This window comes from Leopardus geoffroyi, chromosome B2 (genome assembly GCF_018350155.1).
Source record: "Leopardus geoffroyi isolate Oge1 chromosome B2, O.geoffroyi_Oge1_pat1.0, whole genome shotgun sequence".
Taxonomy (NCBI): domain Eukaryota; kingdom Metazoa; phylum Chordata; class Mammalia; order Carnivora; family Felidae; genus Leopardus; species Leopardus geoffroyi.
This window is the reverse complement of record NC_059332.1, coordinates 32,459,364-32,473,435: the sequence shown is the minus strand read 5'-3', so window position 1 is coordinate 32,473,435 and position 14,072 is coordinate 32,459,364. Positions and strand designations below refer to the sequence as shown.

General features: G+C 45.7%; 1 protein-coding gene across 2 annotated transcripts; it reads right to left on the bottom strand.

The window, feature by feature from the left end:
• Positions 1-5,112: 5,112 nt before the first annotated feature.
• ZBTB9 (zinc finger and BTB domain containing 9) lies at positions 5,113-13,292 on the bottom strand. Of its 2 annotated transcripts, XM_045497920.1 has the most exons (4): positions 12,991-13,292; positions 11,568-12,805; positions 9,847-9,850; positions 5,113-5,123 (listed from the first exon to the last, which is right to left on the bottom strand). In XM_045497920.1, coding segments are annotated over exons 2-4 (1,161 nt in total). In that variant the 5' UTR covers positions 12,724-12,805; positions 12,991-13,292; the 3' UTR covers positions 5,113-5,122. The 2 variants fall into 2 exon arrangements, with proteins under 2 accessions (XP_045353876.1, XP_045353875.1); XM_045497919.1 differs by lacking the exons at positions 5,113-5,123; positions 9,847-9,850 and having other exon boundaries at positions 10,314-12,805; positions 12,991-13,280.
• Positions 13,293-14,072: the final 780 nt, after the last annotated feature.

Sequence of the window (14,072 nt, the reverse complement as noted above, 5' to 3'; positions counted from 1 at the left end):
TAAATAAACATTGAAAATTAAAAAAAAAAAATAGCTGTCTTAAATGATAATAAATGAGCCTCCTTGACTACTCTTATTTTGGGTATTGTTATAAAATAATGAATTTTCATTGATTCAGTGTGTTCAATACAATTAGTATTTTTCTATGTTTATTTTTGAGAGAGAGAGAGAGAGAGAGCCAGTGAGGTAGGGGCAGAGAGAGACAGGGACAGATGACCCAAAGCCGGCTCTGCACTAACAGCAGTGAACCAGAGGCAGGGCTCCAACTCACAAACCGTGAGATCATGACCCGAGCTGAAGTCAGACACCCAACCAACTGAGCCACCCAGGTGCCACAGCCGTTATTCTTTTAGTTGTTCAGAATGTCATAACTTTGTTCAGTGGGGACACCTTCACATGGGCTCCTGTGTCCAGCTTTCTTGTTCTTAACACAAAAACATGTCCCAGGCACACCTTGAAAAATGCCTGTTTTAGACCTGGAATCAGCAGTTTCCTAAAGAAACCATACTTTCGTTTTGTTTGTCTTATTTTTCACTGTTAATCTTTAAAAAATTTTTTAAATTGAAGAATAGTTGACATATAATATTGTATTCAAGTGTACAACATAGTGATTCAATATGTATATACAGTACGAAACGGTCACCACAATACGTCTATTCCCATCTGTCCCCATACAAAGCTGCTACACTAGTATTTACTATATTCCCCATGCTGTCCAAGGCCATGCTTTGTTTGAATGGGGGATGGTATTAGAGATCATAACATGGGCACTAGGGCTGCTCATTGCTTCTAACCCATTTCCATGGACAGAAACAGAAAAATACATATTTCAAAACTCATGAATTCATACTGAGTTTTCATTTTTCACATTGGTATGTTTTCACTTCATTTCTTCAGTTACATATCTTTTCTCTTGTCCTAAGAATTCTGATTTCTTACATTAATATAATTTCTTGTGTCCTTTAACCTATTTATAAGAAAATACTATATTTTCAAAGTTCTATTACTGGTAATACTACAAACAATAGAACTTCTGAGAAAAGTTTACATTTTAAGAGAGTTTAGGGGCACCTGGGTGGCTCAGTCGGTTGAGCAGCCGACTTTTGCTTTCGCATCAGGTCATGATCTCATGGTTGTGAGATCGAGCCCCGCATGGGGTTCTGCACTGACATCCATCTCCACCCTGGGCATGGAGCCTGCTTAAGATTCTCTCCCTCTCCCTTTGCCCCTCTCCCTGCTCATACTCTCTCACTCTCTCTCTCTCTCAAAAAAATTTTTTAAGAGAATTTAATATTTAAGCATTTAAAGTTTAAAAATAGGAGTGCCTGGCTGGTTCAGTCAATAGAGCATGCCTCTCTTAATCTCAGGGCTCAGGGTTCAAGCCCCACGTTGGGCGCGGAGCCTACTTAAAATAATTTTTAAAAGTACATTAAAATATTTTAAAATAAATAAAGTTTAAAATTATAGCTGGAGGTTTTTTTTTTTTTTGTCTTTAGAGTACATCCCCTTAAGGTTGTAGTCTTTAGAACTCATTCTCTCTGTGATTATGTTGCCAAGTTAATATGGTTTAATTCATTTATTCTCAAAAGAATTTCTAAAATCTCTTTTATTTTTTGATTACGTAGTGGAATTACATGATTCAAAGTACACACAGAGGAGTCCAGTACATGTAGCCTTGTTTCTTTTTTTTTAATTTTTTTTAATGTTTATTTTTGACAGAGAGAGACAGAGCATGAGCGGGGGAGGGGCAGAGAGAGGGAGACAGAATCTGAAGCAGGCTCCAGGCTCTGAGCTGTCAGCACAGAGCCACGATGCGAGGCTCGAACTCACAGATCGCAAGATCATGACCTGAGCGGAAGTCAGACACTCAACCAACTGAGCCACCCCGGCGCCCCCACGTAGCCATGTTTCTATCTTTACCTCAACTTCTTTCCCATATTTACTGTTTTCTTATTTATTCTAGTAGTGCTTTGCTTTGCAAATATAAGCAAATACACCTTTCTTATTTCCTCCCCACCCTCACTGTCTCATACAAAACATAGGATATTACACTTTGCTTTCTTTCATCCAACAAAATATACTGGAGATCTTTCTACATCAATACATTGAGCAATTGATGGTTTTAAGAGTCAAGCACCAAGTTTTATTAATTTGGACCAGCACACAAACCAGAATTGTGTTTGTAATATAAAATTTCTGATTAGACATCCTTAAAGTGTTTAGCAATTCCCCAATTTATTTCTCAATCTTTAAAAAAATAAAACTGGCTATAGGGGTGCCTGGGTGGTTGAGTTGGTTGAACGTCTGACTTTGGCTCAGGTCATGATTCATGGTTTTTGGGTTCAAGCCCCACGTAGGTCTCTGTGCTGACAGCTCAGAGCCTGGAGCCTGCTTTGGATTCTGTGTCTCCCTCTGTCTCTTCCCGTCCCTTGCTCGTACTCTGTGTGTGTCTCTCTCTCTCAAAAATAAATAAACATTAAAAAAAAAAAAACATAAAAGTCTCTTAGAGAACAAACTGAGGGTTGATGGAGGGAGGTGAGTGGGGATGGGCTAGATGGGTGATAGTTAAAATAAGGAAGGCACTGGGGCGCCTGGGTGGCGCAGTCGGTTAAGCGTCCGACTTCAGCCAGGTCACGATCTCGCCGTCCGTGAGTTCGAGCCCCGCGTCGGGCTCTGGGTTGATGGCTCGGAGCCTGGAGCCTGTTTCCGATTCTGTGTCTCCCTCTCTCTCTGCCCCTCCCCCATTCATGCTCTGTCTCTCTCTGTCCCAAAAATAAATAAACGTTGAAAAAAAAAAAAAATTTAAAATAAGGAAGGCACTGTTGGGATGAACACTGGGTGTTGTATATAAGTGATGGACCACTGAATTCTACTCTGGAAACCAATATTGCACTGTATGTTAAGTAACTAGAATTTAAATTAAAAAAAATTTTTTTAAAGAAAAAGGAAACAAATACAAAAACTATGATCCAAATAAGGTTCTCACATTATGATTGCTTAATAATATGTCTTTTAAAATCTTTTAGGGGGCACCTGGCTGGCTCATTTGGTGAAGTGTGTGACTCTTAATCTTGGGGTCATGAGTTTGAGCCCTTCGTTCGGTGTAGAGATTACTAAAAAAATAAATGTAAAAAGCATAAAAATTTTGTTTAAACATGAATTTGTTGCATTAAAAATTTTTAAGTTTATTTATTTTGAGAGAGAGAGAGAAATCAGGAGAGGGAAAGAGAGAGAGAGAGAGAGAGAGAGAATCCCAAGCAGGCTCCGTGCTGTCAGCACAGAGCCTGTTGCAGGGCTTGAATTCACAAATCATGAGATCTTGACCTGAGTCAAAATCAAGAGGCAGATGCTCAACTGACTGACCACCTAGGTGCCCCCAAGACATAACATATTTTAAACTACAGGTTTCCCTCCTTCCCCCTTGTCCCTTTGCAGTTTTTCTTGTGAAAAAAATGGGGTGTTTGTTTCTTAGAATTTCTTGCAGTCTCAGTTTTGCTGACTACATCATTGTGGTGTGGTTTAACATGTCCCCCTGCCCTCTGCATTTTCTGCAAATTTGTAGTTAATATTTTGAGGCTTGATCACATCCACGTTCAATATTTGGGGCCAGACTAATTCATAGGTGGTGGTGGTGGTTTTCCATAAGAGGCACATATGGTCTGGCTCTTTCTTTTTTGTGGTGTTTGCACTGATGCCCAATGCCTAGATCCATTAATTCATTCGTGGTTCATTCATTTTTTTTTTAATTGTGGTAAAATACATGTAACATAAAATGGACCACTTAAACCAGTTTCTTTTTCTTTTTTTAAGTAGGCTTCACACCCAGCATGGAGCCAAATGTGGGGCTTGAACTCATGACCCTGAGACCAAGGTCTGAGCTGAGATCAAGAGTAAGACACTTAACGGACTGAGCCACCCAGGTGCCCCCAAATCGTTTTCAAGTGTACAGTCAGGAGCAATAAGTATGTTTACAGTGCTGTACAATCACCACCTTCTATCTGCAGAACTTTTTTTCCATCTCCCCAAACTGAAACTCAGTATCCATGAAACAGTAACATATACTGCAGCAAAGTCATCAAAGTTGTTGAATCTCGGGTAATGTCAAGCTGCTATATACACTTCCTGCACTATTAGAAGTTACAACAAACAGCAAGATCTCCATTCCCACACAGATTTGCAGCATATATTATTTCTGAGCTTGAACCACAGTTCCAGCAGTGTTTTTCAAACCTCAATGCAAGTGCAAAGAAAATTTCTATATTTCATTTAATTGTGCAATTGAGGAGTTTCCACCTCATCTTCATTTGGATGTGACTAATCCAAGATGTAATGACATGATAAAAGGCAAGTATCAGGAGAAGAATATAATAGAATTCTATAAATGCCTTTCAGGTGATGAATATGCTCAATTAAAATTACATGCTCTTGGATTAATATCAGTAGTTGGCGGTACTGTGTGAAGACATTTTCAGAGATGAAATATGTAAAATCTCATTACAGATCAGCATTAGCAAATGAACATTTGCAACTGATTCTGATGACAGGGAACACTAACTTTGTACCCCAGTTAAAGCAGTAGACCTGTATTACCAAAAAAAAAAAAAAAAAAAAAAAAAAAAAATTGTACTCAATCATTATACTTTGAGTTTTGTCAGGAAAAAAAACCTGTGGGAATTTGTTTTCTTTAATTTCCATGTACTTATATAATATCCTTGATTTTGCTTCTTGGCATGCAAAGCCTAATATTTACTATCTGATCCTTTATAGCATAAGTTTGCCAACCCCCGGTCTAGAAGAACATTGGACAAGTACAGCCAGCTGCTTCTAGCCATTCAGATAAAACCCTTGATCCACTCCCAAGTCCTTCTACTCCTGTCTTCCACTCATTAAATGGCCTCTCTAATTCAATTAATCAAGACAAAACTCTAGGGGTCTTCCTTGATTTTTTACTTTCCCACAATCTCTATATTAATCTGTTAGAATGTTCTTGCGTCGGTCCTACACTTCCAAATGTAATAATAGCTTTTAATCCATCTACTTCTCTCCATACCTGCTGTTTTTATCCACCTCTTGTCTGTGCTGCTGAAATAGTCTAATTGGTCTCCCTGCTTCCACTCTTGCCCCTAATGATCCAATATGCCCTCTGTAGCTGGAGGAATCTCTTTAAAATGTTAAAAGGCCATTGCTCCTCTACTTTAAACTCTTTATTGCCTTCCCATTGCATTTCAAATACAATCCAAATTCCTTAACGTGATCTGAAAGGCTCCATATAACCCAGTCCCAGCCCACCTCTTCAACCACATCTGCAATGGACTGAACGTTTGTGTTCCCCAAAAGTTCATGCGCTGAAATCCTAACCCCCACTGTGATCGCATTAGAAGGTATGGCTTTTGGGAGGCGATTAGGTCAGGAAGGTAGTGCCCTTATAGAGAACTTCCTTTCTCTTTCCACCACATGAGGACATGGGAAGATGACCATCTATGAACCAGGAAGCAGGTCCTCAGACAGAGTCTGCTGGCACTTGATCTTGGACTTACCAGCCTACAGAACAGTGAGAAATACATTTCTGTTGCCTATAAGTCACAGTCTGTGGTATTATTATAGCAGACCCAACAGACTAAGACATCTCATTCCTCCCCAAGTCCACTGGTTTCCTTGTCACACATACCAACCTCGTTCTCTCTCTTGGCCTTTGCATCTGCTGAACACTGTACTAGAACCATTTCCCCTGCCCTGCTTTGCTTGTCTGGGTCTTTCCTCTCCTTTGGAATACGAGATCAATGTGTACAGTAGGCCTTCCTTTTGTGGCACACCCCCCCTTATTACCGGTTCATTTTCCTTTATGGCACCGGAATGTAATCTTATGAGGGCAAGCACTGTCCATCATGCCTAAAATAGTACCCACATATAATGGGTAATAGTGGATAGTTGGCATATACTTACTGAAAAGGAAATGCCAGGAAAGTTTCATGACAAGGTGAAATAAGAGCTAGTAGAACACGTAGCAGCAGTCCCACCTGGGCCTCATGGTCAGATTTCTAAAGAAAGTGATGTGTCAGCTGATATCTGAAGAGAGAGGGACTTAGCCCACTGAAGACTGTTTCCAGGTAGGTAACTATTCTAGGCAGAGAGATGAGCACGAGGAGCAGAAAAAGCAGAGGCCCAGGGGAGACATGGACGGCAAGAGTGCAGTAATTGGGAGATCATCTGGACTCCATCAAAGAGCAGGAGGTTTAAGCTGGAGAGCTGGCGAAACAGTACTTTATGCTTTAGCGAGAACACTGTGGCCATAGTGTGTGTGGAGTGAGACGTAGAGAGAAGCGAGACAAGACAACCAGTTAGGAGGTTGCAGTAACAGTAAAAGAATGCATCGATTTGAAATATTCAGGGGATGGCATTGGTAGGACAGATATGGGAGGTGAGACAGGTGCCCAGGAACACTTCCAGGCCTCAGTCTTACGCATTTAAGTGGATGGGGGAGCTTTTACTAAACCCGGAAACAATGGAGCAGCTGACTTGAGCTGGGGTAGAGTATTTTAGGCATGCTGAGCTTGAGAGGTCTATGAAGTACCTACATAGCTGGTTTAAACATCTGCCTCTCAAGGTGATAATCCTGCCCTTCTCATCAGTGCCAGGTACACAGCAGGCCTTGTTGCTGAAGGAAGGAAAGAAGGAAATCTAAGTGGGTCTGGGGGTCAGGAAAATTGGAGATATAAAATTAAGCGTCATCAGTATTTAAGTGGTTTAACTCAGAAAAGTGGATGAAAATCACCCAGGAATATATAAAGGTGGAAGAGGGCGAAAAGAACCCTGAAGAACTCTCACCTTTATGAGAAAGGTAAAAAATAATGTTCACATCTAATCCTTACTGAGTACCGTAATGTTTCATTTCCCCCTCAGTTGAAAATACTTTCCCTTTATATATGTGACCCTTCCCTGAGAGCACTGATCCTGGTAAAGGTGTGGGGAACTAATGTCCTCACTCATAACAGCTAACATCTATTGAGTTTACTGAGTGCAAGGCATTGTTGTAAGCACTTTACATGTATTAATTAATTCTTACAAACCTGCAAGCACGATTAAATGCTAATGAGGAACTCCAGACAGAGAGTGAAGATAACTGGATAGAGGGGACAATTAAAAGAGCAAGGGCTCTGGGAAGGGGGCTAGCCTTGGACAGTAGTAGGGACACCTCTTCCACTACATGGAGGAATGGACAGAGGCAGAGAAGTAGGCTTTTAAGTTTTAAATCTTTAAACACTTAAATCTAAATGCTTAGATCTAAATTCCAAGGCTGCTTGGAGTTTATTTTCCACTTGGTGCAAGGCACATGGTTACAGGGTGTAAGGAAGGCTTGCCTGTGGCCTGGATAGTAAAGACTGGGGTTCTGTCAACTTCCTTTTTGGTGTTTTGCTGTTTTGTTGTAAAAGAAACCAATCACTTCTGCTTGAGGCAGCCTGTCTAGTCTAAGGGGAGGGAAGGGGTTCTGATGAGTCTAGCACCTCCTGGTGGTGGCCACTCAGGATTGGGGCCTGGTGTTGGCTCTGCCAGGCTGGCATTCTTCATGGCTTCCAGAGTCAAGTCACAGGTCATCGTGCCATTGGAGGCCTGGGGGAGATTCCAAGCGTGCTGGGGACTCCAACACTGTTAGCCATGAACTACTTTGGGAGAGGGGACTTCCCAAAGAAGCGTGCCCACCAGGTTGGCCCTCGGGAGACAGGAGTGGTGAGGGATGGCTTCCCCAGTACACTGGGCAATTCCACAGAAGCTGTTACTGGAAGTGGAACCCAGGTGGCACTGGTAATAGTCGTGGGTGGCCACGAGTGAGTGAGCTGCTGGAGGGATGGTTGCCATGCTGTCACTTGTGACCTGGTGGAAGCTTCTGTGCCACCCCTTGTAGGCTTGGGCCCGCGATCCCGGGTGCCAGGGACTGAGACGCTAGGCCAGGGAGTCCAGTTACATAGGAGACCGAGGAAGGCTGCTCCACGTGCACGGCGAGGGGTCTACATCCAGATCTTTCGTTATGGAACTTGTTTTTTGTGTAATTCCTAATAACTTAAAAACGATAAAACTCTAAGATGGCATTTTAATTTGCTTGCAGTAGTAATAACAAAGTTCTATGGGGACTGAGGAGAGGGAGGAAGCAATTCTGCCTTAAGTTCAGAGGGCAGAGGTGGAAGTTGGGCAGATTCACCATTTCTTGAATACCTATTAACTGCCAGGGGTATCTGACACCTTAAGGATCCCAAGATGGGCAACAGGTGAAGATTACCTGGGGTGGGCCTCTGTTCCCCTGGGCTGACCAGCACCATTCCCCACTCTTATTCCAGTACCTCAATTTCCCCTTGAGGATTGCACATGCCCACTTTGTTGCCTTGATGGAACATATGTTCAGGGTGCTCTAGCCAGAGGGTGGACCTGAGGCTCAGAGTTCTCTTCCGGGAATTTTTATCTTGAGATAAGTAACACAAGAAATAAGGACTAGATTGGGGTGCCCTAGTGACTCAGTTAGTTGAGCATCTGACTTCAGGTCATGATCTCATGGCTGGTGGGTTCGAGCCCCAGGTCGGGCTCTGTGTTGACATCTCAGAGATTGGAGCCTGCTTTGGATTCTGTGTCTCCCTCTCTCTGCCCCTCCCCCGCTCTCTTTCTCTCCTTCGAAGATATTAAAAAATAAAAGATAAAAGAATTCTTGGATCATCCCAAAACATACGACCTACAAAGATCCTCCAGGAATTCCTGCTCCCTGAACGCCCAGGGCTTATCCTTATCCAGGTCTTATCCTTCCAAAGGCTGGTCCTTGAGCCCTTCCTTCCATTCCAGGAGCCACCCCACATACTTCCAGATTCCTGTTTTAATAAGGTCAGAGCCAGCTTCCCTTGCTTGCAGCCAAAGGATCCTGCTCAATAGATACACAGGTGTGCCTCATTTTATTGCGCTCCACTTTATTGCACTTTGTGGATACTGCACAAACTAAAGGTTTTTTTACAAACTTGAGGTCTGTAGTAATTCTGTTGAAAGCCTGCAATTAAAGGTCTGGAGCAAGTCTATCGGCACCATTTTTCCAACAGTATTTGCTCGCTTTGGGTCTCTGCATCACATTTTGGTAAATCTTGCAATATTTAAACTTTTTCATTATTAATATATTTGTTATGGTGGTCTGTGATCAGCAATTACCACTTATTGAAAGCTCAGATGATCATTAGCATTTTTTAGCAATAAAGTATTTTTTTAAAGGTATGCACATTTTTTTAGACCTAATGCTACTGCACACTTAACAGGTTACCATAAAAACATAACTGTTATATGCACTGAGAAGCCAAAAATTCATCTGACTTGCTCCGTTGCAGTGGTCTGGAACCGAACGTGTGATATCGCTGAGGTATGTCTGTAGTCACCTACAGAATGTGTGCCAAAAGAATGGCAGGTGGGTGGGATTGTAATTGATCCAAGATTGGTAGCTCTCTCCCTGACCCCCTTCCCAATGTATTCACAGTCCTTACCACGGGGATGGTACCATGGCGTGGCTCTTTAGACGGGCTGACAGATCACAGCTCGAATTCACCTTCTCAGCCATAAAGTCACATTTTTCAGCCTCTTCTGGGTGCCATACCCAGTAAGATTTTAAGGAACATGCCTTGGGGAAAGCTATCAATCCTGGCCCTACTGTTCTAACTTCAATTCACGTTCACCATTCCAACATCATTGCAGCCACCCACACCGTCACTATACTCTGGTACAGAGTGATCTTTGTGAAACCTCTGCTCACCTACAAGAGGTCTTCTCTCAGCTTCCTTTATGCCACTACAGTAGCCTGCACTGCCCCCTTTGATGGATGTGTCATACTACACTGTCATTATTTGTCTAGCTTTGGTGGTAGCTGTGAACTTTTGGAGGTCAGGGTATCAGGGTCTAGCACAGTGCTATGCACTAAACGTAGAACAAACCAAACAACCAAATGTTATCGATGATACAAAAAGTCAGGGGAGAGTACAGGTAAAGATCATGTGAACCAACACCTTCAAAAGTAAGAAGACAGGGAACCAGTTAGGAGATATATACCACCTTACAAAAACCAAAGAGGACCAGTTCATACTCTGAAAGATAAGGGAACTTACTAGAGATCATTCAGTGGCAGGTCAAGGCCTAGAACCTGGCCCACTGAGGTCGAGGACAATGATCTCTGCACCAATGTGAAACCATCCCATTCTTCCCCCATCAACATAGCCCTGCTGCATAAGGAACACATTCAAGTTTTTGCAACTCTGTTTTCATACTGTCTCTCCCAATAAATTACTCAATCCAGTCCATTGTCAGCTTAGATTTCAGGGCAAAGTTTATTTGAAGAAATTAAGTAACTGTGAAAATCTCCCCATTCCAATATCTACTCTTCTCTCTTCTCTCTCTCAAGGGGCTATCGTGTGAGTGGGATGGAAAGGAAGAGTGTGTGGTCCTACTGTGCAGTTACTCTCCAGCCTTCTGTATGTGCTGTCTCAGCCTCTGACAACAGACACTTGTTCAAAACAGTGGTGCTACCCTGAGAGCATTTTAGGTCGGTGGCCACCTCCTGAGTTCACTGGTCACATTCCAATCACTGTGATCAATATATGGGTGATCAGTGGTGGACACAGGTAAACAAGAGGCACAGACTGTTGAGGGAACACCCTCTGTTAAAAAGAGGGTTCTAGGAATGACACCTGGAATGCTCAAGTTTGTTAAAGTGCTCAACTACCACATTAAAAATAGAAGTGTTGGGAAGGTGAGAGAGCAAGTTATGATCTGAGGAGCTTCTGGAAAGATCTAACAAAAGAAAGCACATAAAAAGAACTCTACCTAAATCATTTCAGCAATGACAAGGGCGAAAACACAGAGCTTATTAGTTTCGGAATCACTAGACCTTAGAATCAAACACCCCTACGTGGAGACCAGCTCCTTTAACTCCTCGTGGAGACCAAATGCAACATTTAATCGTCACGTCTTTTTGCTCTCTTTTCTCAGCAAACTCTTAATCTGAAATCTGGTTTACTGTATGAAAGGTCTATTATGGGCAAGTGATCAAATTATGTATGCCCTATACACCACCTTCTGATGGGGTGGTTAGCAAACCTCGAGATGAGAAAACTGAATTCCCAAATCTGACAGGTCGACGCCCACACTTAAGAACAAGATGTCCAGGATATATCTATTCTCTTGGCATGATTTCAAGATCCGAGAGTGGGGTGCAATGGTGGTGAGGGGAAAGTGTCCATCAGCAGCAGTGGCTCTCCTGCACTAGAAATTAGCGCATGGCCTCAGCAGTCAGTTGTAAGTCCAGTGAGCAGTGGCCCAGCCCTGGCCCTTGCACAGGTCCCGATGGCGAAGGAAACAGGCATGGACTCGGAACCGACGGCCGCAATGGGGGCAGGCATGCAGGGCTCCAGCGTGGGTCTTCATGTGCTCCGTCAGATGGTGCTTCAGCTTGAAGCGCTTATTGCAGACGCCACAGCCAAAGGGCCGAAGGCTGAAGGTCAGCATGATGTGACGGTCACGCTTTGGCTTCACTGCAAACCGCTTCCCACACAAGCAACCGAAGCGTTTTCCATCTGCGGGGGGTGTACCTCCTAACTTCACAGGCCCATGCACAGCCTGTCCTGCCCCCCCAGGTCCCCCACCCCCTGAGAGGATTTCATTCCCATGAAGATCCACTGGTTTCCAGGATGGACCTCCTCCTCCTCCTCCTCCATATGTCGCCCCTGCTCCCGAGGGCAGCAAGAACCCTAGCTCTCCATTCCCTTCAGCGTCCCCTCCAGGAAACACTTTGGTCTCCTCCTTTGCTCCTCCAGATTGAGTTCCACCTGTTGATATCTCTTCTTTAGGCTCAGAGGGCTCCTGCTTAATGTAGAAGACTTTGGGGGGCAGTGCAGTATGAGGGGCAGGAGGCTCGAGGGGTGCACTCTCACCCTCTGCAACCCTGCGGGGCGTAGTGGATACGGGCAGTGAGTGAGATCCATGAGGGCAGGGAAAGCTCCCTGATACTCTCGGGGGCTGAGGAGTCTGGGAGGGCGCTGTTGACGCCTGGTCCTCCTCCTCCTCCTCCTCTTCTTCCTCCTCCTCCTCCTCCTCTTCCTCAACTTGAATCTGTAACACATCACCCAGTTCGCTCCCCTCCCCTAAAACGGGGCTCTCGGTAGAAGTGGAAGACTGCACTGGGGTCTGGAAAGGGGAAGAGCGAATGCACCAGCCTCCTGGAGAGGATGTGGTGGAAGGAAGTGTGTGGTAAGAGGTCGCCCCCCGGGCTGAAATTCCACCACCTGAGTTTTCTAGTTCTCTAAGAATCTCTGAGCACTGATCTACCACTTGCCACATCTGCAGGCCACTGGCCACGAGGAGGTGGGCAGGGAGAGCATCCAGTGGCAGACGGAGGCGCCCGGAATAAATGAGCTGGAGCAGCCCCTCGAAGGCATCGGCTTCAATGACGCTGGGCAGAGTGAGACGTGGCGCATCCCCCAGAAGAAGTTTGTCATGGAAGTAAGGAGAGGCAGCAGCCAACACTGCTTTGTGAGCCCTAAGTTCCCGGCCCTGCACCAAGAGGGACACATCACAGAACTTGCCCTCTAGCCTGTGGCGGTTCAGGGCTTCCAGCAGCAGGGAGCTATGCTGCGGGAACTCGATCTGGATCGTCCGCGGGGCCGGGTTGCAGATCGGGGAGGGGGGGACGGGAGGCAAAGGCGTCGAGGTATCCATATGGCCTCCTCAGAAAGAGAGATCCCAGAGGATCGAATACGGGAGATGAGGGGCTGGGGGCGGAGCCCACGCGGGACGAAGGCTGTGGAGGAAAGAGACGGGGGTCACAGAAGCTCTGGGTAAGGGGAACCACGTCTCCTCACACAGCACTCGCCTCCCCAACCCAACATGTGGAAACTTTGCAGTCAGTGGCGATTTCCGCAGATCAATCCCGCGCACTCCCCCACCAAGGAAATAAGAACTAAACAACCACAGCAAAAGACCAACCGGGGTTTAACTTCCAGGGCCTGTGAAGGAGGATGAGGAGGTCCTTCCAGCCACGCGCCTGACCTCGCCGGCCCCCGACGGCTCCTGCCCTCCGCTCCGCTCCTTCTCACGGTGCCCTGAGAGCCCGGCTCCCGGGAAGCCGCGGCCACCGGGAGACCTTGAGTGACGGCCGAGAGGCCCTTCCCGCCGCCACGCCCCCGCCGGTACACACGCGGCTCTGGACCAGAGTGCCTTTGCGGCCACCTCGCCGTCCCAGGCCGGAAGCCACCGCCTTCCCGCCGGACGCCAACGCCGGGTGGTGGGCGGTGCCAGAGCCGCAGCCAATCGGAGGGCAGTGGCCTAAAAGCCTCGTGTTGATTGGTTGCGCGGGCGAGAAGGCGGGGCTAGCGGGAGGTCGCTGGCCCCTACGCGGCTGCGGATGGGGTGGCCTCTACTGGGGGAGGACCGCAAGCCAGACCTCCGGAGAGCATAGCTCGGAAGGATGGGGGAGACTCAAAAGTCGTAGGGTGATTAAATGTAGCGCCCGTCCCCCGGTAGGTGCTGAGAAGGCGAGTTTAATTCGGTACCTACTGTGCGGGCCACGTACTGTCCACACATCTCCTTGTATCCTCCCCCAGCCCTGGAAGATAGATGTCGCGATCCTCAGTTTTCTTGGGGGAAACCGAGGCTGCCAAGTGACGGGTCTGGGATTGGAACTCAGATTTGCTGAGGCACCAAGTTCTTTCCTCCATTCCGTACGGTAGCATTTTAACCAGCAATTAAATAAACCTTATTTTTAGGTGATCACTAAACGTGTGTGTGTGTAACAGAACTTGGAATTTATCAGCTACTGTTCCTGTTCCTTGGCCTCTTTACTCCTTCGGGTTAAGTGGAGCAGTGCGGAGGAGAGACCTAGATTGGGTAAGCTTGGCCAGTGCAAACCCCCTGCTCAAAAACACAGTAGTCTCATCGATGGGTGGGAGAGAGATTCTGGGGAATACCGTGGCATCACGCAGGGATATAGTTTCTTCCAGCAGGTCACCTTCCTATGAAAAAGCAGATCCCGTCACTTGCTGCTCTGTCTGGAAGTCGCAGCTTAGGAA